General features: G+C 38.9%; 2 protein-coding genes across 4 annotated transcripts; both read left to right on the forward strand.

Moving 5' to 3' along the window:
- Nucleotides 1-5,702: 5,702 nt before the first annotated feature.
- Nucleotides 5,703-10,818, forward strand: LOC115684477 (protein NRT1/ PTR FAMILY 7.3-like). The gene is made up of 5 exons (XM_030609217.2): nucleotides 5,703-6,063; nucleotides 7,320-7,449; nucleotides 8,168-8,385; nucleotides 8,929-9,491; nucleotides 9,692-10,818. The coding sequence occupies exons 1-5, from the start codon at nucleotides 6,037-6,039 to the stop codon at nucleotides 10,581-10,583; spliced, it is 1,830 nt and encodes a 609-aa protein (XP_030465077.2). The 5' UTR covers nucleotides 5,703-6,036; the 3' UTR covers nucleotides 10,584-10,818.
- A 2,325-nt stretch (nucleotides 10,819-13,143) lies between these two features.
- On the forward strand, nucleotides 13,144-19,927 carry LOC115684474 (ribose-phosphate pyrophosphokinase 1). 3 transcript variants are annotated; one of them, XM_030609213.2, is made up of 10 exons: nucleotides 13,144-13,202; nucleotides 13,359-13,659; nucleotides 13,865-14,041; nucleotides 14,661-14,909; nucleotides 14,992-15,135; nucleotides 15,729-15,896; nucleotides 17,470-17,539; nucleotides 17,876-17,957; nucleotides 18,917-19,076; nucleotides 19,550-19,927. In XM_030609213.2, exons 1-10 carry the CDS (start codon nucleotides 13,159-13,161, stop codon nucleotides 19,586-19,588), a joined length of 1,434 nt encoding a protein of 477 aa, XP_030465073.2. In that variant the 5' UTR covers nucleotides 13,144-13,158; the 3' UTR covers nucleotides 19,589-19,927. The 3 variants fall into 3 exon arrangements, with proteins under 3 accessions (XP_030465073.2, XP_056173854.1, XP_056173855.1); XM_056317879.1 differs by lacking the exon at nucleotides 19,550-19,927 and adding an exon at nucleotides 19,193-19,534; XM_056317880.1 differs by lacking the exon at nucleotides 19,550-19,927 and having other exon boundaries at nucleotides 18,917-19,534.
- Nucleotides 19,928-23,063: the final 3,136 nt, after the last annotated feature.

Consider the following 23,063-nt stretch of genomic DNA (forward strand, 5'->3'; position numbering starts at 1 on the left):
TGAATAGTGTGTTGGATGAGACGTCAGATAGGACCTATTGAAAATGTGCTTTATTAAAAAAAATCCCATTTATGTCTTCTAAACAATATAGCAAAAAATAAAAAACAAGAAAAACAAGATGTTGTGCTTTTTAAAATAAATTTATGGGTTCCGTTTGTTTTACGCAAAATGAATAATTTGGAAAATAATTTCCTAAATTTGATTTTTGTATCGTTCATAAAAACAAGTGAATGAAAAATATTTTTATCCTCGAACATGAATTATTATCAATAATGATTTTTCTTTAACTAATTATTTTAAGTGATATAAACGGAGCTTTATTCTCGATCAATATTACTAGGTAAAGGGTAATCAGGTAATTAGAGCGCGTGTTTGTGTATCCCCACTATTTACTTAATTAAACATTGATAATGGTCTAATTTACCTTAATTAAATTAGAGGAATCATTATTAAAAAAAATAGAGGAATCTGACTGTAATTCATATTTTATTGCTGTTTTTCTTTTCCTCTGTAGAACAATAAAAAGAAAAGAAAAGGAATGGGAGCGAAGAGCGCGAGCTCATTTCTTGATATTAAATTTGCAAGCTGTGTTCTTTTGTCTTCTTCTAATGATGACTTTAATTAGTGTAAGTAATTAGAAAAATGTTCGTGCTTAACAGTGAGAAAGATGAGTAGATCATCCATTCCAATTCCAATGCGGGAGTGACTTGGAAATTGACCAAACTATATGGTGGCTAACCCACCTTTTTTGAAGCAACCACCCAACTTTTTTCCTTAAAAATTTATTTTTCTTGGCCTTAAACATCGCCACCTCCCCAAGTTAGATCAGCAAAAAATGATAGTTAATTGCTTCCTTTGTGGTACATTTTATTAAGCACCAAATCTTTATGCATAAAGCGTTAAACTTTAAATTATTTTATATGTGATTAGCACCTTAATTGGTCGTCAAACTTGTCCGCTTAGACTCGTGAAGTCTAGTAGACAAATTTATAACCATTAGTTTATATCAATATCATAATTTCTCAACATCTCCTCGTGTTGAATGAATAAACAAATCTCGATAGGCCTAAGATATTCTGCTCGTGGTTTAGACGGCTTTTGGTTTGTGGGTACTAAAACAACGTGATTTGTTTCTGCTTCTGAATTTGTGATAACCAAGAACGGCTTTCTTGTTAATTATTGATTTTTTTTTATTTTGGAAGAAGTGTGCCAGGTGTTCTAGAATTTTGAGAAAGCGTAAATCAAGTCTTGAAATCTATCCAATTGGTGTAATGTTAGTGCCGTGTGACCCTAAAATATATTTGAAATTGACATGTTAGTATTTTTCATATGTTAAATTGGACGGAACTCGACTCAACGGATTAAATAAATTTAGGATTTGATTGCACTTTTTAAAATTTTAAGGCTCGAGCACATATTCACTACAAATTTCAAGGCTTCTGGTATGCTCATCTTCCAATTTGAAACACTTACCTTTATCCAATTGGAAAACAAGATCCAGCACTCATGGAAAGGGGCAAGAAGAGAGGACTCGGAAAGAGAGTGTCCAAGTTCTACGTTTCTAGCTTTACATGCTTGGAGAAAGTAATCAATTTCTCAAACGAAGTGGAAAGTTCCATCTCTTATGGTAATGCTATTTGTCAATCTTTCTTGCCCTCCTGGCTTTTCCCCCCCTTCATTTAATTGGTGTTCCTTCATGAAGGATTTAAGTTTTAGACCTCATTAACATGACATACCCCGTTAATAAATATCATGAATAAAATGAGACGCAAATTTACACTTAATTGGGACATCTAGCGAAGAGCTTGAAGTACGCAAACGCTATTAAAGTGCAGGTTAGAGTTTCTATGCACGAGTGGATTTGCGGGGAATTTGATTCCAATACCATGATATTGCATAACGAATTGTTTGAAAAAGTTTAATTTGATGGTGAGGGATGTGATTATACTTTATCATCTTAACATACGAACCACTCTTGGCTCGAATGCACTCGCCCGTCAATGGCTAGAAATATGTGGTAGACCTATAAGAAAATTCGTGCACCATAGACGTTTTCAAATTTTAATCACGGAAGCATCTTATACCCTTTCAAACCCTTGCCATTAGGCCTTACCATAACGTCTGGTGGCGACAAAACTACACATATGTAGCAATTTAGTTGGATACTAGGGAGAAGGACACCGGAAGTACAAAAAGTTGTGTACGATACTCATTTTAGTGTCAAAAGTTTTTTTTTTGGATCACTTAAATATCTAATTTTTTGAAAAAAAAAACGATCTTTTCATGCCAACTCCGATCTTTTTGGTGGCCTTTTTTTGTTGAAATCTTAAGCCGACAAGACTCGCCGGAGGGTCTAGTTAGCATTTAAAGCATAAACAATGTCGTTGAATGCCTTTCCTCCAAATAAGAACCCTAAATCTAGAGAGAGAAAATAAGCAGAGAGAGGGTGCTCCTTCCCCAATCCCCCACAAACCCTAGTACCGCCTACGAAGGTTGGTGTCGTCTCTCTTGTTTCTTGCCATTTCTTGACAGGTTTGACCTTGTGTCAACCTCTCTTCCTCTCTGTGTCACTATTTTTTTCATCAGGCGGGTGCATTGCGCATCGTATTTGCCTATCTCATGAGCATGTTCAATTTGTCACTTTGTTTTGTAGATTCCGCCCTTTGACGGTCAATTGAAATTTGAATTGATGTCGTTTTGATTGAGGTGTTGTGATTTGGTCATTGGTCGTGTGATGCTAAGCAAAAAGAGACATCTTTCAATTCGATGAGGAAATTGCAGAGGAAGAGAGATCCTGTCAGAGGGGTTGGAGACAAACGGGGGCGCAATGGTAGGTGGTGACGACGAAGATCGATGAAGTTCGACGGCGAAAGTCGACAAGGTGTGACGGACGCACAACGTAGGAGGATTCAATGAGTGAGCGACAACGATGGTGAGGGATGACTATCAAAGGGAGAGGTCCGACGATGACCGAGGATTGAACACGACAGAAGGAAGGGCATCGTTTTTTACTGAGCCATGGAACAGTGTTGTTTTGGGACTATGATGCGACGTCGTTTTTTTGTTGACCCATGAAACAACGTTGTCTTGGGACTATGGTGCCATGTTGGATGAAGTGGCATCATTTTGCAAGTCCACACGGATAAATTTTTTTTAAAAATAATGCTAATTCATATAAAAAATTTCAATTAAAAAAGCTACATATTAATTTTGGCCAGTATATATCGCTGTTAGTACTTAAGCGATCGTTTTATCTCTAATTTGGCACTTGAGTGATCTGGCAAAAATTTTTGGCACTAAAGTAAGTGCTGTACATAACTTTTGGCACTTTTAATATTCTCCCTGGATAACTACAAGTAGTGAGCGTATCGGCATCAAGAATAAGAAATCCCTCTATGCGACCTCATCTATTAACTTATATGCAATCAATGCCCATTTTCATGAGTCCATAAGATCAAGAAAGCTGAATATGTTATCCAACGATGATTCTTACTCAGCTGTCCACTCAAAGGCTCAAGCCATCTTTCTCTTGCACAAATCTAGGAGGAGGAAATCAAATAGCACGCCAACTAAAAGTTGGTGCTAGCTGCTTTGTAGGTCTTTATCAAAGTGGCTGTCCATTTAACAAGATTCTAACATAAAACTACTTAATGATATTCCCCCTAAAACTTGCACGGTCCAACATCTTCATTTGAACTTCATTGGCCGTGATTAGGGATATGCAAAAGAACCGGGGTCCGCCCGAGACCGCCCGGAATCGGACCGGAACCGGTGGTTCCCAAGGGACCCGGTCCGATTCTCTATTCCAATTTTTTGGAACCGGTGGGTACCGGTCTGGTTCCCGGTTCCCGGTGTGGAACCACCCACCCGCCCACCCGGACCGGACCGGTAATATAATAATAATATATTTATTTTTTTTCAATTTTTAATTTAAAAAATCTGACAAAAAATTAAAAAAAAAAGAAAATAGGAGAGTTGTTGTTTTGTTTGCTTGCTACTATTGTGGGCTTGTGGCAAACTCCCATGTGTGATATATAATATAGGCTACAGATGTATTTGATGTGAAGCAAAGTAGCATGTGGTGAACACAACCCACCAACGGGCAAGAATTAAACCAGTCCATTTTTTATTTGTCCAGGAAAACTTAGTGGGACTGGTTTCATGGACCCACCTGGGAATCGGACTGAACCGGCGGTCCGGTTCTCGGGTGGGTCCATGCAACCGACGTGCGGTTCTCGGTTTCAATTTTTTGGAACCAGTCCTTAGCGGGCGGTCCACGGTTCCGGGGTGGGAACCGCCCACCCGGACTATGCTCACCCCTAGTCGTGATCATCTTCCGGTGATCATTAGGTTGTGAAGATCTCATGAGAGAGCGACCTATTGTGTTGGTACCGACGGCGAATTTAAAAATACCTTGCAAAAGCAACGAATTAGAAGAGAAAACAAACTTGTCTCTCTGGTGTTTACTATATTGATTACCACGAGTTGATAATAAATTAATAATCAAGGCTTAACTTTTCACATAGCAGAGATTCGCGAGATATCCTCATAGGGATCCTTTGAATAAAGTAGGGTTGTACAAGAGGAGATGTAAGTTGTCTGGATTCACTCCAAGGTGGTCACTATTTTAATACCACAAAGAAAAGTTCTCAAGCAATTCTGAAAAAGTATATTATGGTGCGGGAAATTAGGAAATGTTACGTTAACGGATGATCGAAGACAACTGTTAAGCATATTTTATATAGGGAAAATATTCCGATTTAACTCCGTTTGTTTTGCTGAAGATGAACAATTTGGAAAAAAATTTTTAGTTAATAAAAAATAATTTCAGTATCGACGGTAATATATATGTGGGTGATGAAAATTTTTCTTCGTTCATCTTTCTTAGCGATACGAATGATCATTTTTTAAAAAAAAATATTTTTCAAATTTTTTGCGAAACAAACGCACCCTTAGAGTATTGAGTGGACACTTTGCAAAAAAGAATGAAGTAGTAAATTAAATTTCATAATCTATTTATTTTCTTATATATGAATACCTAATTCCTTTCTCAAAGCATTTGTTGATAAAATTTAGGACAACATCAAAAAAAAAACCCTAAACTATGCTCACTGTAGCACATTTATCCTAAACTTTTTTTCGAGATACAAAAATTTCCAAACTTGCACATATGTTACGCGTTTACCTTTCGTCAAAATTCTGTCACTGAAAACTGTTAAAAATCTAACTGGACTAGACGAATATCCTTGTGGTGGCACCCATGTGATTTAAAGTGAAATAATAACGAAGCTGTTTTGAATGAAAAATCATTTGACGGAACATATGTCACATAAGTATAAGTTTAGAATTTTTCTAAATGCATCACAGTGAATACGGTATGGGCATAATTTAAATTTTTTGTTGCTTTTTCCCTAAAATCTAATTATAAATATCCCACGATAAAAGGCGTAATCTCAAATCACGTCGACGTCGAGGACAGCCTCGTCACCACAGAGTTGGCTTTGGAGTGAAAGAGACATCATCATCACAATTTTCGTGGTCGATGCTGCTGATTTTATTAATGTATGACTGTATCCAACACAACGACGTCACACACGCCTCTTCTTGTTTGTCTTTGTTCTGCTCCAAGAATTGCTGCTTCAACAGCAACACCTCTCGTTTTCGTCTTCTCTTTCTCTTGCTTCTTTTCTTCCTTCTGTTCTTTTTTTTTTAAGGATTTCTCGTTTCATCTCTTCTTGCGTGTGTGCGCGGCCTCTCTCTGTAATCCTACTTCTCCGAAACCCATCAGATCTAGTCCGTCCATTCTCATCACCCTCTCTCTATAAATACCTACTCTCCCCCTACTGCTCTTTTCACTTCATTGCCACCCTACAAAACAAGTCTCTCTCTCTCTCTCTCTCTCTCTCTCTCTCTCTCTCTCTCAAAAGAAGATTCAGCAATTTTGCTGTACTGTATCTCTTTCTGTCTCTCTGTCTCTCGCGAGAAGATCAGCATTTCCTGAATAAGTTAGGTTTTTTTCTGGAGAGAACCCACATCATGGAATGCTTTAAGCTGTTCAAAGAGGTGAGTGGTGAAGGTGTTTTTCTCATTCCATGAAGATGTTGTTGCTTTTAATCCTACCATCCGAGAGAATTCATCGTATATAGAGTTCAAGATATATTTTTCTTTCACGATATGATAGAAACTCTCACATAAGATCGAGCTTTGCACTTTTGTCGAATGTCTCCAAAAGAACTGCTCATATCATCGTTTCGGATGAGATAATAAGCTTTCATATGGCTATATTATCGTAGTGTCAAAACTTTGACAGTGTTTTAGATATGTCTCGACATGTCATGCGATGATGACATTCAGTATCGATGAGCAAAAGTTAATAGATGCTCGTGCCGTCCGAGCTTCACTATTCGCCGATTATCTAGTTGAGTTACTTCATTAGTTACGAGCTTATGGTCATGCCGTATAAACTGCCTAATTTCTTTACGACATGACGAATTTGATCACATTTATTGCATAGTTATCGCTTGAAACAATAGGGGAAGCGATCTTTTGCTTGTTACCATGATTTTAGCTCAAGTCCAGCAGGAGTTTGAGAGCGTTACGGTCTTGAGCAGTTGATAGTCATCTCAATTTTCGTGTAAGGACAAAAGAGGCACACGACAAGAACGGTCCATAATATTAATGACGTCGTCCTCGTGATTTGTTCACCAGAAATAGTCCAAGCAAGTATTGCATGTTGCTCGTGTACTAGGTCGATCACCTAAAATACTAAAGGCCTGTTTGTTTAGAGTTAAATAAAAATGAAAGAAAATGCTTTTAAAACTTGCAATTTCATTCGAAGTTCAAAAAAAGTACAAATAAATAATATCTGAATTTACGTGTCGGCATTTATATGTTATGAACTTTTAGGATGCTTCGGGTTAAAAAAAATTTCAAAAAGCACCTCTTGCATAATTTAGATAAAGTATAATCATAAAAGTTTCATACAATGTTCACCATTTCATGGTATTGTCTATCTAACGAATATCCTAGGTCCATGCAATGACTAGTGGGTGCATATATATGTAGACAGTCCGAAGTTATTTTCTCTTAAAATTCAAATAGAGATTAATTGGGTGTTCAAAATTATCAATGACATAATAAAGTTGTTTTCCTCTTAATAATCTCGATTGCAATTAAAAAATGGTCAATGCATATTTGATGATTCACTTCTTCGGCTTTTCCTCGCTTCTTTTTATCTGGTAAAAGTAAGTCACCAAAATTACTTACTATTCAAAAAAGAAATTGACAGTATCATCTCAATTTTTGGCGTCCACTGTCAGAACAAGGATGGAGAAGGAAAGATCAAGAAAGAGGAGGAGGTTTTGACCGGCGATGGAGCTGTCGACTGCCACGGACGACCGGCGGTACGAGGGAAAACCGGAACATGGGTCGCCGGAGTCTTGATACTCGGTAAAGTCCCACATATATATACACAATCTCCTTCTATGTTTATCGCGCGTGGAAATTTAATTTTCATGGTTTTCTTATACTGCTCGCGCTATATTTTGGTGACAGCTATAGGGCCTAGATCTAAAAGATCGATGAAAGCAACTATCTAGGATAGTGAGATGAATCCTTCATGTGTTGACTAGCTAAAAATTCCCGAAATACTCGATTGTTCTTGCTCAACTTTTCCGGAGAGTGAAAGTGGATCAGAGGTGTTACACATAGGAATCTTCAAATAGTGGAGAACTTTCATCATCAAGATCCAAATGCAAAGAAAGTTAAACATTTTCTGATGAGAAACACGAATAACACATGAGACTAGGTACGAATTAATTAATACCTAATGCGCAGTACAACACCAATGAATATATATATTAGTTGCATGTCACACGTTCCACTATAAAGTAGAATATTGATGAAGTACACTAATGATTATGTCTCATGCAAATATTCCCTCCATAAGTGCAATTACGATTTCATGTATGTACCATAATTATAATTCTAAGATAATTATTACTGTTAAGTAGAGTATTGATGTAGCACACCAAGATTACCTCTCATGCATAGTTCCCTCAATCAGTGCACGTTTCATGTGCTTGCCGTAGATTGTAAATTTTGATGGTAGGCCTTGTGTCTTACGTGAGCTGGTTTCTATCTCTTGCTTTTTGGTTTGGGTCGACAGTGAACCAGGGGCTGGCGACGCTGGCGTTCTTCGGCGTGGGGGTGAACCTGGTGCTGTTCCTGACGCGGGTGATGGGCCAGGACAACGCGAGCGCGGCCAACAACGTCAGCAAGTGGACCGGCACCGTCTACATCTTCTCCCTCCTTGGCGCCTTCCTCAGTGACTCCTACTGGGGCCGATACAAGACCTGTGCCGTCTTCCAGGCCATCTTCGTCATGGTAAGCCCCTCTCTCTCTCTCTCATCTTTGAATGTCTGAAACTAATCGAATTGGGTCTGTTGTGCTAAAAGAAGAGGAGTTAAACGAGCGATGTTGATCATTGGGTACATACGCATGGAGTGGTTATGGAGAGAACAAGTGCACTTGTCATAGTATTGTCGCGCTTTGTAATTAGTCTTGAACATAGATTGGTTGTGTGCTATTTAAAATTCGAGCTTAGATCCATCTTTGACATAGATTGTGTGCTATGTAAAATTCGAGCCTAGATCCTATGAGATGGGCCATTCTAGGGAATGGTGAATTTCAATACGTTATTTGTCAGATCATGTGAGTCTCACGTGGGGTTCACATGATTCGATGATCTGAAGAAACTAAATCTATATATATGCGAATCATCTTTGAAAGCACGTTAATAATAGATAGGTGTGTAATAGTTCCTCGTAGTGAATAGATACGCCAAAATACATCCTTTCCTGTTAAAACTTTGAGATCAAAAGCTTCTAAAATAACGACGTTGATGTGGGGGTGATGTATATATGGCAGGGCTTGGCCGCACTTTCGCTGTCATCCTACATATTCTTGCTGAAGCCCGGAGGCTGCGGAGATGAGCAGATGCAATGCGGGCCACACTCGACGTTCGAGACCGCTGTGTTCTACCTCTCCATCTACATGGTCGCCCTCGGGAACGGAGGGTACCAGCCCACCATCGCGACGTTCGGGGCAGACCAATTTGACGAGGAGGACCCTAAGGAAGGGCACTCCAAGATATCCTTCTTCAGCTACTTCTACCTAGCCCTCAACCTCGGTTCCTTGTTCTCCAACACCATCCTCGGTTATTTCGAGGATGAGGGCGTGTGGGCGCTCGGGTTCTGGGTGTCCACGGCCTCAGCTGCGCTAGCGCTCGTCTTGTTCCTCTGTGGGACTCCCCGATACAGGCACTTCCGGCCTAGGGGCAATCCTCTATCCAGGTTTTGCCAGGTCCTGGTCTCGGCGACACGGAAATGCAGGATCGAGATGGATCCTGCGGCAGAAGATCTGTTCGAAGTGGACGGTGGAGATATCTCTGCTGGTGATGAGAGGAGGATTCTCCACACTACAGGATTCAAGTGAGTGCAATTCACTCTTATTTTTTCCTGGAGTTATAGCAAGTATACATAGAGATTAATAGAAGTCAGTAAAAATGGGAGCAATGCTGATATGATATGTTTCCTTCCCTAATCAACTGAGAAATTTACAAATTTAAGCTTCTTACCAGTTATTGCATTGAGAGAATGCTTAAACTGAGTTTGCCGTATTCTTTTCTCAGGTTCTTGGACAAAGCGGCAATCATCACACCGAGTGACTTCGTTCAAGACAACAAGCAGCAACCTCACCACAATAATCCATGGCGTCTCTGCAGAGTCACCCAAGTCGAAGAGGTCAAGTGCATCCTGAGGCTCCTCCCCATCTGGCTCTGCACCATCCTTTACTCCGTAGTCTTCACCCAGATGGCGTCCCTCTTCGTCGAGCAAGGTGCTGCCATGAGGGCAACAGTCGGGGGCTTCCACATCCCCCCAGCGAGCATGTCGAGCTTCGACATCCTCAGCGTCGCCGCCTTCATCTTCATATACCGCCGCGTCCTCGACCCCGTCGTGGCCCGGGTCCGCACCAAGCCTCGCGGCCTCACCCAGCTGCAGCGCATGGGGATTGGTCTCATCGTCGCGGTCCTTGCCATGATCGCGGCTGGCGCTGTTGAGCACTTCAGGCTGAAGTACGCGGACAAAAACTGCTTGAGCTGCGAGGGTTCAAGCTCGCTCAGCATCTTCTGGCAGGTCCCGCAGTATGTGCTGATCGGGGCGTCCGAGGTCTTCATGTACGTGGGGCAACTCGAGTTCTTCAACGGGCAGGCCCCGGACGGGCTCAAGAGCTTCGGGAGCGCACTGTGCATGACCTCGATCTCGCTCGGGAACTACGTGAGCAGCTTGCTGGTGACGATGGTGATGAAGTTCTCCGCGAGGGACGACATGCCCGGCTGGATCCCAAGGAACCTGAACAGAGGGCATCTGGATAGGTTTTACTTCTTGCTCGCTGCGCTGACGGCAGCAGATTTCTTTGTCTATCTTCTGTGCGCCAAATGGTATCAGTACATCGAGTTCGTGAGGACGAGCGCGGAGGGCGATGGCAACGGACACGGAGTCGGGGAGCTCAATAAAGTGTGAAGGGGCTGGCGAAGAGAGGTGGTGTTTGTGCATGTAAGATTGAGTATGTAAGTCGTGAAGACAAGTCCAAGGGAAGGGGTCATAGAGAAGTGAATTGAATGGTGAGCTATGAAACTTGGTGTGGTTCATTTGATGACTATACCAAGTGGAGCTCCATCGATGCTTTTTCTGTGGAAAGTGTATGGACAATCGATCTAATTCAAGCTAGTTACTGATTCAAGAGATTGAGCTTAAACTATCACCTTGATACGAATCCTTGCTTTACCAGTCTTGAAAAGATGCAGGAACAGGAAACTAGAGAGAGAAGGGATCTGGGTTGAGCGCAAGAAACTCTCAGAGCTATTCGGAGCTTCATGTTCTTCGATAATGCACGTTCTCTAGATTGGAGAATCGGTTGAAAAATGGCGAGAACTTGTCTTGGGGTGCGTATGGTAACGTTTCTATTTCTGAGAATAATTTCTTTTCAAAAATAGTTTTTTCTATTTCTATTTCCTGGAAGAGTTTCTGAGGAAAATAATGCGTTTGGTAACTGCACAAAATTTCTATTTCTAGAACAGAAATGTGTTTGGTAACTGCACAAAATTTCTATTCTTGGAATAGAAAAAGAACATAAATGCGTTTGGTAACTGCACAAAATTTCTATTTCCAATTTTTTGCATTCAAATCTATATCTTTTATTTAACTATAAGTACAAGTTATAAGTGAAAAAAACCAATAAGCATGATTTATTGGTTTGTCTAATCCTTTTTAGGGATTTAAAACCCCTTTTAATCCCTAAACTAAGGAATCTTCAAAAATACCACTTGGGCATCTCAAAAATTTAAATTTCACTCAAAGTGGGTGGCCACAGGTATTCTAAGCCATTATGTGAATTTTTTTATATTTTTTTGGGGTAAAATTTATTAAAATTTTTTACTTTCCCTAAATCTGTTTCTTTTTATTTTTCCGAAATTTTTTTATGAAATTTTTTTAATTTTTTCAATTTCGAAATTTTGCAAATATTTAAGGGTTTTATGAGCTTTTCTGATTTTTATGGATTTTCTGAGAATTTTTCTGATTTATATGAATTTTGGGAATTTTTTAATTTTCTAATTTTTTATGGGATTTTTCTGAAATTTTTCTAATTTTTATGAATTTTCGGAATTTTTTAATTTATTCTAAGCCATTATGTGAATATTTTATTTTTGTTTTTTTTGGGGTAAAACTTTTTACTTTCCCGAAATTTGTCTCTTTTTATTTTCCAGAAAGCTTTTTATGAATTTTTTAAAAATTTTTCAATTTCGGAATTTTGCAAATTTTTATGGGTTTTCTGAGTTTTTCTGATTTTTATGGATTTTCTGAGAATTTTTCTGATTTTTATGAATTTTTGGAATTTTTTAATTTTTTATAATTTAATTAATTTTTTATAATTTTTTTATTATTTCCGCCGAGCATGGACCGGACCGGTGCTTTGAGACGGTTTGCAGACGACGGAGGATGGAGGAGGAGCTGAGGTCGCGACTTGAGGACCGGACCTTTCTATTTCTATTTCTATTTCTAGGAACAAAGAAGTAGATTTTTTCTACTTCTTATTTCTGCTCCAAATCTATTTCTTAGCCACTTTTCTATTCCAGGAAATAGAAAAATAAAATGCGTTACCAAACGGATTTCTGCTCTTTTTTTGTTCAAGGGAACAGAAGAACAGAAAAATAGAGAAATAGAAGCGTTACCAAATGCGCCCTTAGCAAACGTCGTTCACGAGTAAAGAGCGAGTGAATTTCAAGTCTCCCCAGTTGCTCGCTCGTTCTTGCAGCCAAAACTCATCATCTTCATGCTTTTATCTATACCCTCAAAGAATCGGTTGGTGAGAGAATGCAGATATTTTGACCAGGAATTTCAGTGGCCATTGTTCATAGCACAACCAGGGCCAGAAGACACATAAATTAAAGATGAGAGATTCTATGGTTATTAATTTGGCCTTTGATATATTTCAAATGTTCATGCTTATGAGCCTAACGACAAAATTTTCGCGTGATGTGGAGCCTAACTCGAGGTCTAGTTTTTTTTCCCCCGAAAAAGAAGGCAATGTCAATGTAATGTTTACTAAAAATTCCTGGGAAATTAAGACTCCTAATAAGGTAAGTGCCTATCTATCTATAGTATATAATTACAAAAGTGAGGTTCGTCTCATTTTTAGGTCCCACCCGATTTTTAGGTTAGATAAAATCCCTCTCGTTCACACAATAAGGAATATAAAATTCCACTTTCGTGGACCACTTCTCCCTTAATCAACCCTAACCGCACACCTTTGACCGGTACATAATGTCCTCTTCATTAACTCCTCAAATCACCTCCACTTCTTACCACCGTTGTCTTATTAACTCTAGAACGACATACGTGATAATTAAGCACGTGTGACATGTGTATCATAAAGTTCACGTAAAACATGACATAAATAATTGTCCGGGACGCGTAGAATGCGTGCATAAAATCTAATTTTAAAATAAGCGAAACTTTAAAACCCAAAACAGAGAGAAAAAAAAGGGGGACGACCCTAAAAAATTCTGGACAACATGAGATATCTTCTTTGGCTAGGATGGAAACAAATCCAGAAGTTACTCCCTTCTACATTAGCTTCAAGTAAATGACAAATTTTCCTCATGAATTTTGACCACTTTTTTGAAGTTAATCCGACAACCCCTCGACCTTAGCCTTCTAATTAATGAATTTCCCATAATTTCTCGATTTTTTTTCCACGATATTTCTGACCAAAATCGCCGCCACGGCCCTGTTCAGGGCGGCTGCGAAACTCGCAAACCCTCTCTCTCCCTTCCCCTATCCCTCCCCTGCTGACTCCTCCTCCTCCCTCCTCCTCCTCCTCCGCCGCCTCCTCCGGCGGCTCTCGACCTCGAAAGCTTCCGGCTTTCCGGCACCGCCGCGACCGCACCGTCTGTTCCGTCCGACCCTTTTCATCCCCACTGTTTCCATGGCCTCTTTGATCTGCTCGCCCCGTTCTCTCTCCGGCGGCTCCTCTGTCCGTTTCCCCTGTTTCTCCTCCAACGAGCCCACCTCTCGCTTGCTAGTCCACAACGGCATCGTAAGTGTCTCTCTCTCTCTCTCTCTGTTTCTCTCTTCTGGGTATTGTTAGCTTGCAATGAAAGCTCGTTTTTCTAGCCTTTAGGGAGCTCCTATAGCAAACCGTCGCCGTCGGGAGCTTTTTCTTGGTTTATTTTTCGATAACCGTGGTGGTCTCTGGGGCTTGATTTCGCTTGATTGAGTGGTCTGATTATGTCCTTTTGTAGAGGTGTAATTTGGTGGAACCGCTGAAGCTCCAGAATGGGAAACCCTGCATCCCGGTCATCAACAACGAAGGCTCGATACCGAGTTTCTTAACTTCGACGCATCTCCAAAGTCCGATCAACAAGAACGACACCCGGCTCCGGATATTTTCCGGCACTGCGAACCCTGCGCTTTCTCAGGTTTTGTGTCGTTATCGTGCCGAGGATTAGCTTATGGCTGTTTTGTTACTCTTGATGCATTTCATGCGGTGCTATGGCGATGTGGAATTTTTTTGAGGAAATATAATTTGCTAAAATTATGCTGGCTGTGGGACGGAGGAGTTATTTCTCAATTTGATTTTTAGGTTCTGCCGCGGTGAATTCGTGCTGTTATTTGGTCTTTTGACCGTGTGAAAACTGGGGCAGACATGTTTCTGGAAAAAATTGATGCCGAGGGTTGGAGTTAACACTTAGGAGTACTTCCATGATCCGATAAAAGTTCTCTGTGGGTTGCCAATGGATGATGCCAGCAACTGCCCCTTATTGTAGATTGCCGTCGAGCTTAAAAAATATTGGCAAACGAACTTGTGAGTTTAATATATTAATAGATGAAGGGGAGATATCTCCTACATTTGATTAAGGATGATGTGTACTCGGTATTCCTCATTTTTTTAATTACTTATGAAGCTAGTTTTGCTTCTGTTAACTTTTGCAATTTGATACCCTGTATTTCAGTCTAATATTTTGTGCTTCTTCATGAGCATTATGAGAATTAGATACTTGTCGACTCTTTTTGACTTTTTTGTAATTCGCTTAATAGGAAATAGCTTGCTATATGGGTTTAGAGCTTGGAAAGATAAAGATAAAGCGATTTGCCGATGGAGAAATTTACGTTCAATTGCAAGAGAGTGTTAGAGGATGTGATGTGTATCTAGTGCAGCCTACTTGTCCTCCTGCAAATGAGAATCTCATGGAGCTTCTGATAATGATTGATGCGTGTCGGAGGGCATCTGCAAAGAACATTACTGCAGTGATTCCTTACTTTGGATATGCAAGGGCTGATAGAAAGGTATGTTTGAGAAGAATTTGCCTTTAAATTTACATGTTAGGAACTTAGGAGGTTCATCTCCTATTCATATATGTCATTGCAGACTCAAGGGCGTGAATCCATTGCAGCAAAGCTTGTTGCAAATTTGATTACCGAAGCAGGTGCAAATCGTGTTTTGGCTTGTGATCTGCATTCTGGCCAATCCATGGGCTATTTTGATATCCCAGTGGATCATGTGTATGGTCAGGTAGGTAGATGCTTAATTTATACTATTCCAAGTCTTTCAGCACTACAGATTGATGGTGTAATTTTCTGTTGTTTTTGGCAAAAGGTGCCTGGTTATTCTTACAGAGTCCAATTATAATGCATACTAAACAAGGTTTGCTTGTAGTCATGGTAGTGCACTTCTTGTTACATCATGTGGCATTGTGAAGTTGGGTCACTAATCAGGACGCCCAAAGGCTTCTGTCCAGCCTGAGTTGCCTGGATGGCATGAGATCCCCATAGCAACTGTGCATTAAGAAGCCGAATTCTCAAGTTTCACCCATTTGTCCAATGATCGCAGAACTTTTTATTTCCTAGGAGAGTTTGGGGAGTTCTCCTGGCGGAGGCCTTGTAATTCCTAGCGAGAATAGTATAAAAGGCTTGGCCTTGGGATCAATTAGGATAAAATTTTTGAGAGAGAGAGAGAGAGAGAGAGAGAGAGAGAGAGAGAGAGAGAGAGAGAGCATGGAGATATATGTTACATTAGCACATGGTATCTTGAAACAAATAGGTGCATTATTTAGATTTTCCTTTGGTCTTGATTTACTTGTTCTGATGCCCTCTTTATTTGTGTAGCCCGTCATTCTTGATTATCTTGCCAGTAAGACCATCTGCTCAGATGATTTGGTTGTGGTCTCGCCTGATGTTGGTGGAGTAGCTAGAGCTCGTGCCTTTGCAAAAAAATTATCCGACGCACCGCTTGCCATTGTGGATAAAAGGCGCCATGCTCATAATGTTGCAGAGGTAATAATATATGGATTGTAGCTACTGCTATGCATTATAAGACTTTTATTTTTTTTGGTAACTTGGAGATCCGATACTTTAAGTGTCTTTGACTTTTTGGAACATAAACAAGTTTGCAGCTCTTATCTGCATTCGTGGATCAATTGTGAATTGAAAATTACTGGACTACTTTTCTGAACTTAATCGCTGGTAAAAGTCTTTAGCCCAAACGATTTGTAAATAGTTTCTGCACATGGCTGACTAATCTTATTTGTCTGTTTGAAATGTATTGAATCAATGAGGTGACTGTACTTAAGCAATTGCATATGCAAAAAGAAATGAAACACTTATTAGTTATGATGTAAACCTAAACTAGAAGCAGAGGATGTTAATGGCTTTACTGTGGATGGCTATTTCGTTGTTGTTGGCTTTAATTTGGAAACCATTTCGTATGCATTAGATGAACTTTCCCTTTTTTATGCATTGAGACAATTTTAAGTTTTGGTACATGTAGTTGGTAAAGACTTTTATCCTGCTCAAAGTGTGCATGGTTCAAAATTAAGACATTTCATGTCATTTTATTGACGACACTCAATAATAGGGGCAAGAGATTTAGATTGAAGGTCCTTCACTGACTGCTTGAGCCCTGTCACGTGTATGCTTAATCATTCTTAGCTTCATTAGGTTGTCAAGGACATTTCATGTCCTTGATTCTGATTTTAGGCTCTTTCTCTATACTTGAAGATAAAGCTGATAGTTAATGTTGAATTCCTTTGATTTTATTCTAGCTGAATGTATACATAGGTTGGGATACTCTTAATGAGGTTAAAAACAAATCACTTTTGATTTTGACTGATGGCTTGCAATTATGACTCTTGCTTGTCTGCCAAATACCTTCATATATATTGCCGAGAAATCCTCTGACGAAATCTTCTATCCATGAATAAATCAGGATGTAACTGAAATGTAACAATTGCCATATTGTTCTCATTAATATTTTTTGGCATATTTTAGGAACAGTATACACTCTCAAGTAGAATTAAGGCATGCCCTCATTTCTCCTTGGCTATTTTTGCAAATGTGAATAACACAATCAGACTAAGTGGAACGTCTTGCATCTATCAAACAAATCATTTCTGCTTTGAGCTTATATGTCTGTCAATCTACAAAGAGAACTAATTTGATTTCCCTTTGGAAAACTGCATTTAAAGTTAAACCATATGGATGATCCTTTGATCTGTCGAGGTTGTTTTGTCTCTTGAGCTACACTTCATGTCATACAGATTGGAATAGCGTATTAAACTGAGCAAACTTGTGCAATTTTACATTCCTTGATCAAAGAGTTTGATTTTTTTTTTTTTTAAAGTTGTTATTCCACCTTGCTAGATGCCAAAAAAGGTATTTTAAGTTGGTGTCCTCCCAGAGCAGGATCATGGATGAGTTGAATAAGGTCTTTTCGATATATTGTTTAAATGTAAAATTCTTGAATTGCTCTGAATGGAACTTCTCTAACATCTGCTTAGCATGGTGGTGAAATGAATCGTGCACTTCCTTTTGACTTTGTGCGTGGATAGTAATTACTGTCCATCTATAGGTTATGAATTTGATTGGTGATGTCAAGGGGAAGGTAGCAGTTATGGTGGATGACATGATAGATACAGCAGGTAAGTTTCCCGTATGCTTTGTTCCTCATTTCTCTCTCTCTCTCTCTCTCAACAGGCACACATGCACATACATCCACACATTTATATTATTTTTTTACTTGAAACAAAAGAAAATCATTGAAAAGTTTCTAATGGGACACCACCCTGTGCAAAATCACTCATCTCCTTACTGGATTAATTGTTTTAACTTAAGTACTTTGAATAATGACATGAGTGTACTGCCACTTGTTTATTTCTTTCTGTGTCTCTGGTCCAATGGCTTTAAAGCTATTACTAGATTGTTAGATATTATGTGCACACTCAAACAGTATAAATGGCAATTACTGTGAAAAATAGGGACGATTGCCAAAGGCGCAGCTCTCTTGCATCAAGAGGGAGCCAGAGAAGTTTATGCATGCAGTACACATGCTGTTTTCAGGTATGGTTCACTGTCACTGTTTAAGTCGCAGGTGTGCAATAATGTTCAATTTCATTGTTGTGTGAACATTTGGCCCTTTTTTTGAATTGTATTCAAGATGTCTCTTCTCCCTTCATGAACCCTCAGTTTATAAAGATACTTCATTTTTTTGAGTATCCTCATGGGAAACTTGAGATGTGTATTAATTGTCTATGCAAGCGATAGTGAATTTCAACGTCATAGACAGTAATTTGACTTTATGATAACTTCAACTATCTTTATGGATTTCTGATTTGGTGCTAAACTTCTTTGCTTTTTTGGGTAAGTCTGTCACAAGATTGTTGAGGAGGCCCATAGAGCATGACATGATACGACTCCCCACAAAAGTCCACATTGGTTTTGGTCTTTCAAGTTTGTTAAATCCCACGACTCTTGTGGGCAGTTGTTTTAGTGGGTCATATATTCATGTAATTTCAATCTAATGGCTTAAGTATTTTTGTTGGACTTTTTAATTTGGTTTTAGAGCCTGGTACCACTTCAAGTTTATTCTGTGTGGGTCCCCATTCATCAATTCCACGTGCCATTCTCAGTCTAGTATGCACGTAAGAAGAGGTGTTAAAGTATCCCATATCAATTTATTTTGGAGTTTCTATGGGCCTTTGCAATTTTGAAGTCTCCTTCCATGTAATGAATTGAAGCTTTTGGGTTGGGCTCTCCAGCAAGGTTGTTTGTGGTTGCATGCCCTTTTGGAAGAGGAGGAAGAAGTTTAGCAGCTTAAAAAGCTGTCAAAGATCAATAATCTAAGATATATCTAATATCGATTATCTTAGTGAAAGTCGATCCTAATTTGAATAACATTTTGTGAGGTTGACTCCTAATGCGACGTTAAAATAAAATTCCATTGTTTGTGGGTTTTATATCATGTATACTATATTGTTGCGCTTGTTTGCACTGAATCTATATCTCTTCTTTTCTTGCAGTCCACCAGCAATTGAGAGGTTGTCAAATGGTTTATTTCAAGAAGTGATCATAACTAACACCATCCCAGTGTCTGAACAGAACTATTTCCCTCAGTTGACAGTATTGTCTGTGGCAAACCTTTTGGGGGAGACGATATGGCGTGTTCATGATGACTGCTCCGTGAGTAGCATCTTCCAGTAGTATTGATTAATAAGATAATCAAAATTTAATTAGTTCTTTTTTCCTTTCTACAACCCTGTGATAGCCATGTGGCTTTTTGGCTCCTCTTAATTTAGTTGACAGTGCATTCTTGGTGGATTGGGAGTTGGGATCATCATATTAGGCATAAAGATAGCATATTAGGAAATCTGAAACAGTGAAGCAATGGAGTTGTGACATGGGAAGGGGAATCATCAAAGCTCAGAGCCATTTTCTTTTCGATTTATTGTTTGATTTTGAGTAGTTGAATGTAGACCCTGCTTAATGTCCTCCTTGCTGCTGTTGATATAGATTGTTTTGCATTTTGGTTCTAAACAAGCATTAATCGGGTTCAAATGTATTTGGGGTAGAGAGCTTTTCATACTTTTATGAATCAATCTTAAAGGCAATAATTCTAAGATCAGACTTTCTATGCGGTTTTTCCTGATTGTCAGGGTGGCTATGAACCCTATTCCAGCTTGGGCATTGATTGATCATATTTCATCAGTGGTTGTCTTGTGTCAAGCTTCATTACCGCCCTTTATTACCATCTTCAAACCGGATAATGTGGGACGAGGCAAAACTAGGCTCGCTAAGCTGTTCTACGGTGAAAACAATCGCTTTTTATGTTGTAATAGAGAAATCTAGGGTATTTTGGGGTCGTTGGTAAGCTACGATTTTAGTTAGATGAAACTGATATCGTGGATTTTGCGGAAAGCTCATATTTGCCTTTATCTAGTACATATTGGAAGCATGTACTGACTCGAATACGTCATCGGAGGACTGAGATGTAAATCTTCTATTGTTAAGTGTATGTTGAATGGATCTGTAAACTGCTTGTTTGTTGACATGTTCAGTTCCTCTGAGGTATATTTGTCTTTGTTGCTTAGATTTTTGCTCCTCTTTCCCAGCGTGAGGATTGAGTAAACATGTTGAGTATTGCGCCATTTGAATGGGCTTCCATGCAACACTCCCTCATATCTGTGTATAGGCTTGTTTACCTTGAAGAAGCTCTTTACAGGGTTTTTTCAATTCAATACTGAACTTCATTTCCTGTTTCCATTTGTGCTCTTCATGTAAATAAGTATCGTTCGTTGTCTTATTTCTGAACTGGTATAATCAAATTCAATGCGGATTAATGTGCAGTCCTTCAGTTTGGTCTGTTTACGTCAGTATCGTCATACGTTTTGCAGCGAAAAGCAATGGGTGTTTTCTTCCTCTACATTCCCAGAGATATCTGTACATTTACTTTTCTTGTGTTACTGTGGTTTCGAAGAATTTCCAGAAACGGACGTCGGAACATAAACATCATAGACAGAACTGAGTATTTGACGTGTTGTTGATGAGAGCTGGTTTGGCGGTTATAATCACTACCAGGAGCAGATTCGAGTTCAGACACATTGCCATAGGCAAGTGATTTATGTGTGCGAACCGATTAGGTCTCGTGTTATTTCACAAAATCGTATCAACTTGCCTTGCTGGAATATCGATCTTGTGGGGGTACATGATATGGGAAAACCCTTAGTACTACGGTTCTTATTTGTCCATGGACTCCACAATGCATAGAGGAAAGTTGAACTCACCTAAGGAACATTCGATGTGCCGCGGCGCAAAGTTACTGAAAGCTGAGAGAATATAATTTCAGAAATTTCTGACGTTTTGTTGATGCCACGCCCCAGTTCGCACCGTGGCTGTTACCTTTTCGAGTCGCTGCACATCCTGAGAACAAGAAACCTGCTTGTGATCTTGTCGTGAGACTTCTAAAATTCAAATGGTCCAACGGAACTGCCATGCGTAGTTTCACATGATGTCTTCTTTGTGCTTCTGTGTATGCATTATCCAAAGTCCTTACATGATCGATAGGAGACGCCAAAGTTCCTTCTAAAAATTCATCTGCCTCGGGCTGTTCTTTGAGTGCAGCCATGACCATCGGCCATTAATCAAATTATGTCCGTGAATATTCGATTCGAATTTTCTAATTACGATTCTTTAGTTGAATTATATTTTGGATTTTGCGCAATTGGGGTTTTAATGATCCGGATTTATTACTTTGAAATTCTGTCGATTTCAATCTTTTAGATATCTAAGGATGATTAACTAAACATTTGATCAGCATTTAATGATTGAATTCGAAATGAAGAGTCAATTCTAGGTTTTTAGTTTCAAATAGAGTTTTTGCCCAATTTCACATAAAATTTAAGTATTATTTTTTGTTGATACTCATAATCCAAGTCATACTCTCAATTGATGAAGAAAACCCCAGTTTTTTTTTTCACGATTACGGATTGTAGCAACAGCCAGTTTAGAATTTGATTGCATGAACTTCAAAGTTCTTAGGATTAAATTGCTTTTTTTTTTCTTTTTGAAACGTTAAGGATCGACTGTACTGTGAATGTTTAGGACTTTTAGTATAGTCTTGCCTTGAAATTGCACCTAGAAAATCTAAGTTACTTAATAAATTTGTCCACATTATAAAAAAAACTTTATGTGATTTTTACATATCTAATGTTTTGCATCAAATTAAAATCAAAGTAGAAAAGTTAGAGGATTTGAACAAAATATAGTAAAAAAAAAAATTGAAACATCCACCTATTGAGAGAGAGGGACAGGGACACAGGCATGTCATCAAACATATGCGAGGACCCAATCGCAACAGTCATCTCGAAGGTCTGAAGGCCTAATAATTAGAATAATTAAATATTAAATTACACTTTCACCTAATAATTTAAGTTTTTGGAATAGTTGGTAGTGGTTATACAAAATTTCACTAATATGTCTTAATTAACGAGATAGTTAAAATATAAGATATAGCCTAAAGTTTTACTCTACATAGCATGCATTAAAACTATATAATATAGTCAAATAACCCAATGAACTACAATGGTGGTCAGTAACTTCTCTTGTGCTGGTGATCGATGGACATTTGCAGTCTGGTGCTCTCCGTACTTTCTCGGACCTTTTCGAGGCTCATGATGATTGAACTTTTTTCATGAGTGTCATTCTCATAGAGTGTAGTAGTTGCTGGTTTGGAAGAAGATTCGAAATGGTCGATGCGAAGTTCGGTTTTGACAGGTGAAGAACTTTGATTGATAAGTCGCCAATGCAGTAGCGGTAGTCTTTCGAACACGGGTTCCTGCACATACATGATGTTCATGGATCACAGCATTTACTTGCGCAATCCGTGCTCGTTTGACCGGCGAATGATTATGCAAGAGGGAAGAAGAGAGGGTTGTTCATGTTGGGAAAACCTCCTAATAGATTTTGAAGTTGACAAAATTATTCATGTTTGTCTTGTAAGTCTGATAAATGCCTTAAAGTATTTTGATTCAGGAAGTTATTCTTGGAAGAAAAGCATATGACAATCTTGATCTTGTTCGTGTTCAGATTGTGAAATTACTTCAAGCAAAGGAGGTTCAGACTTTACACTGCATATGAAGAACTTCAGACTTTATACTAGATGTTCAGAACGTGACACGAGATCATAATGTAAATAATGGCTAGTGATTTGGTTCGAATTTCATACATAGAATAAATTGATTGACTCAATCTTGAAGATTGTTTTTGCAACGGTTTAATATGCAAAACATCGTAATTGATTAGCAATCAATCTCGAGCCAAGTTATTTTCTAAATGGAGAAGCTTTACTTATAGAAATCAAGACTTTTGTTGTATGGGCGACCAAATTCAGCGGAGATTCAGATTTTGTCTCTCAACTTCTACTCAATCTTCTTAATATGGGTAGATTGGAAGACGTTCCTCTGGAGACTGTTCAACGGCTATATTGGAAATGGAGGAGTATAAAAGGAGACCAAGTGCCGAGGAGCAAAAGTAAGAGACGAGGTCCAAAATCTAGAATTCCAAAGTTTAAGCGATCTTCAATCTTTATATTTGTCTTTCATGGGCTGTAAAGTGTAATCAATTGAAAGGTGTAAACAGTGTTATAAGTGTGTGCTTAGGTGTGAAATAGTG

The sequence above is a fragment of the Syzygium oleosum genome, unplaced genomic scaffold (genome assembly GCF_021117445.2).
Source record: "Syzygium oleosum isolate NSW1041296 unplaced genomic scaffold, Sole_v2.1 Sole_v2.14, whole genome shotgun sequence".
NCBI lineage: Eukaryota > Viridiplantae > Streptophyta > Magnoliopsida > Myrtales > Myrtaceae > Syzygium > Syzygium oleosum.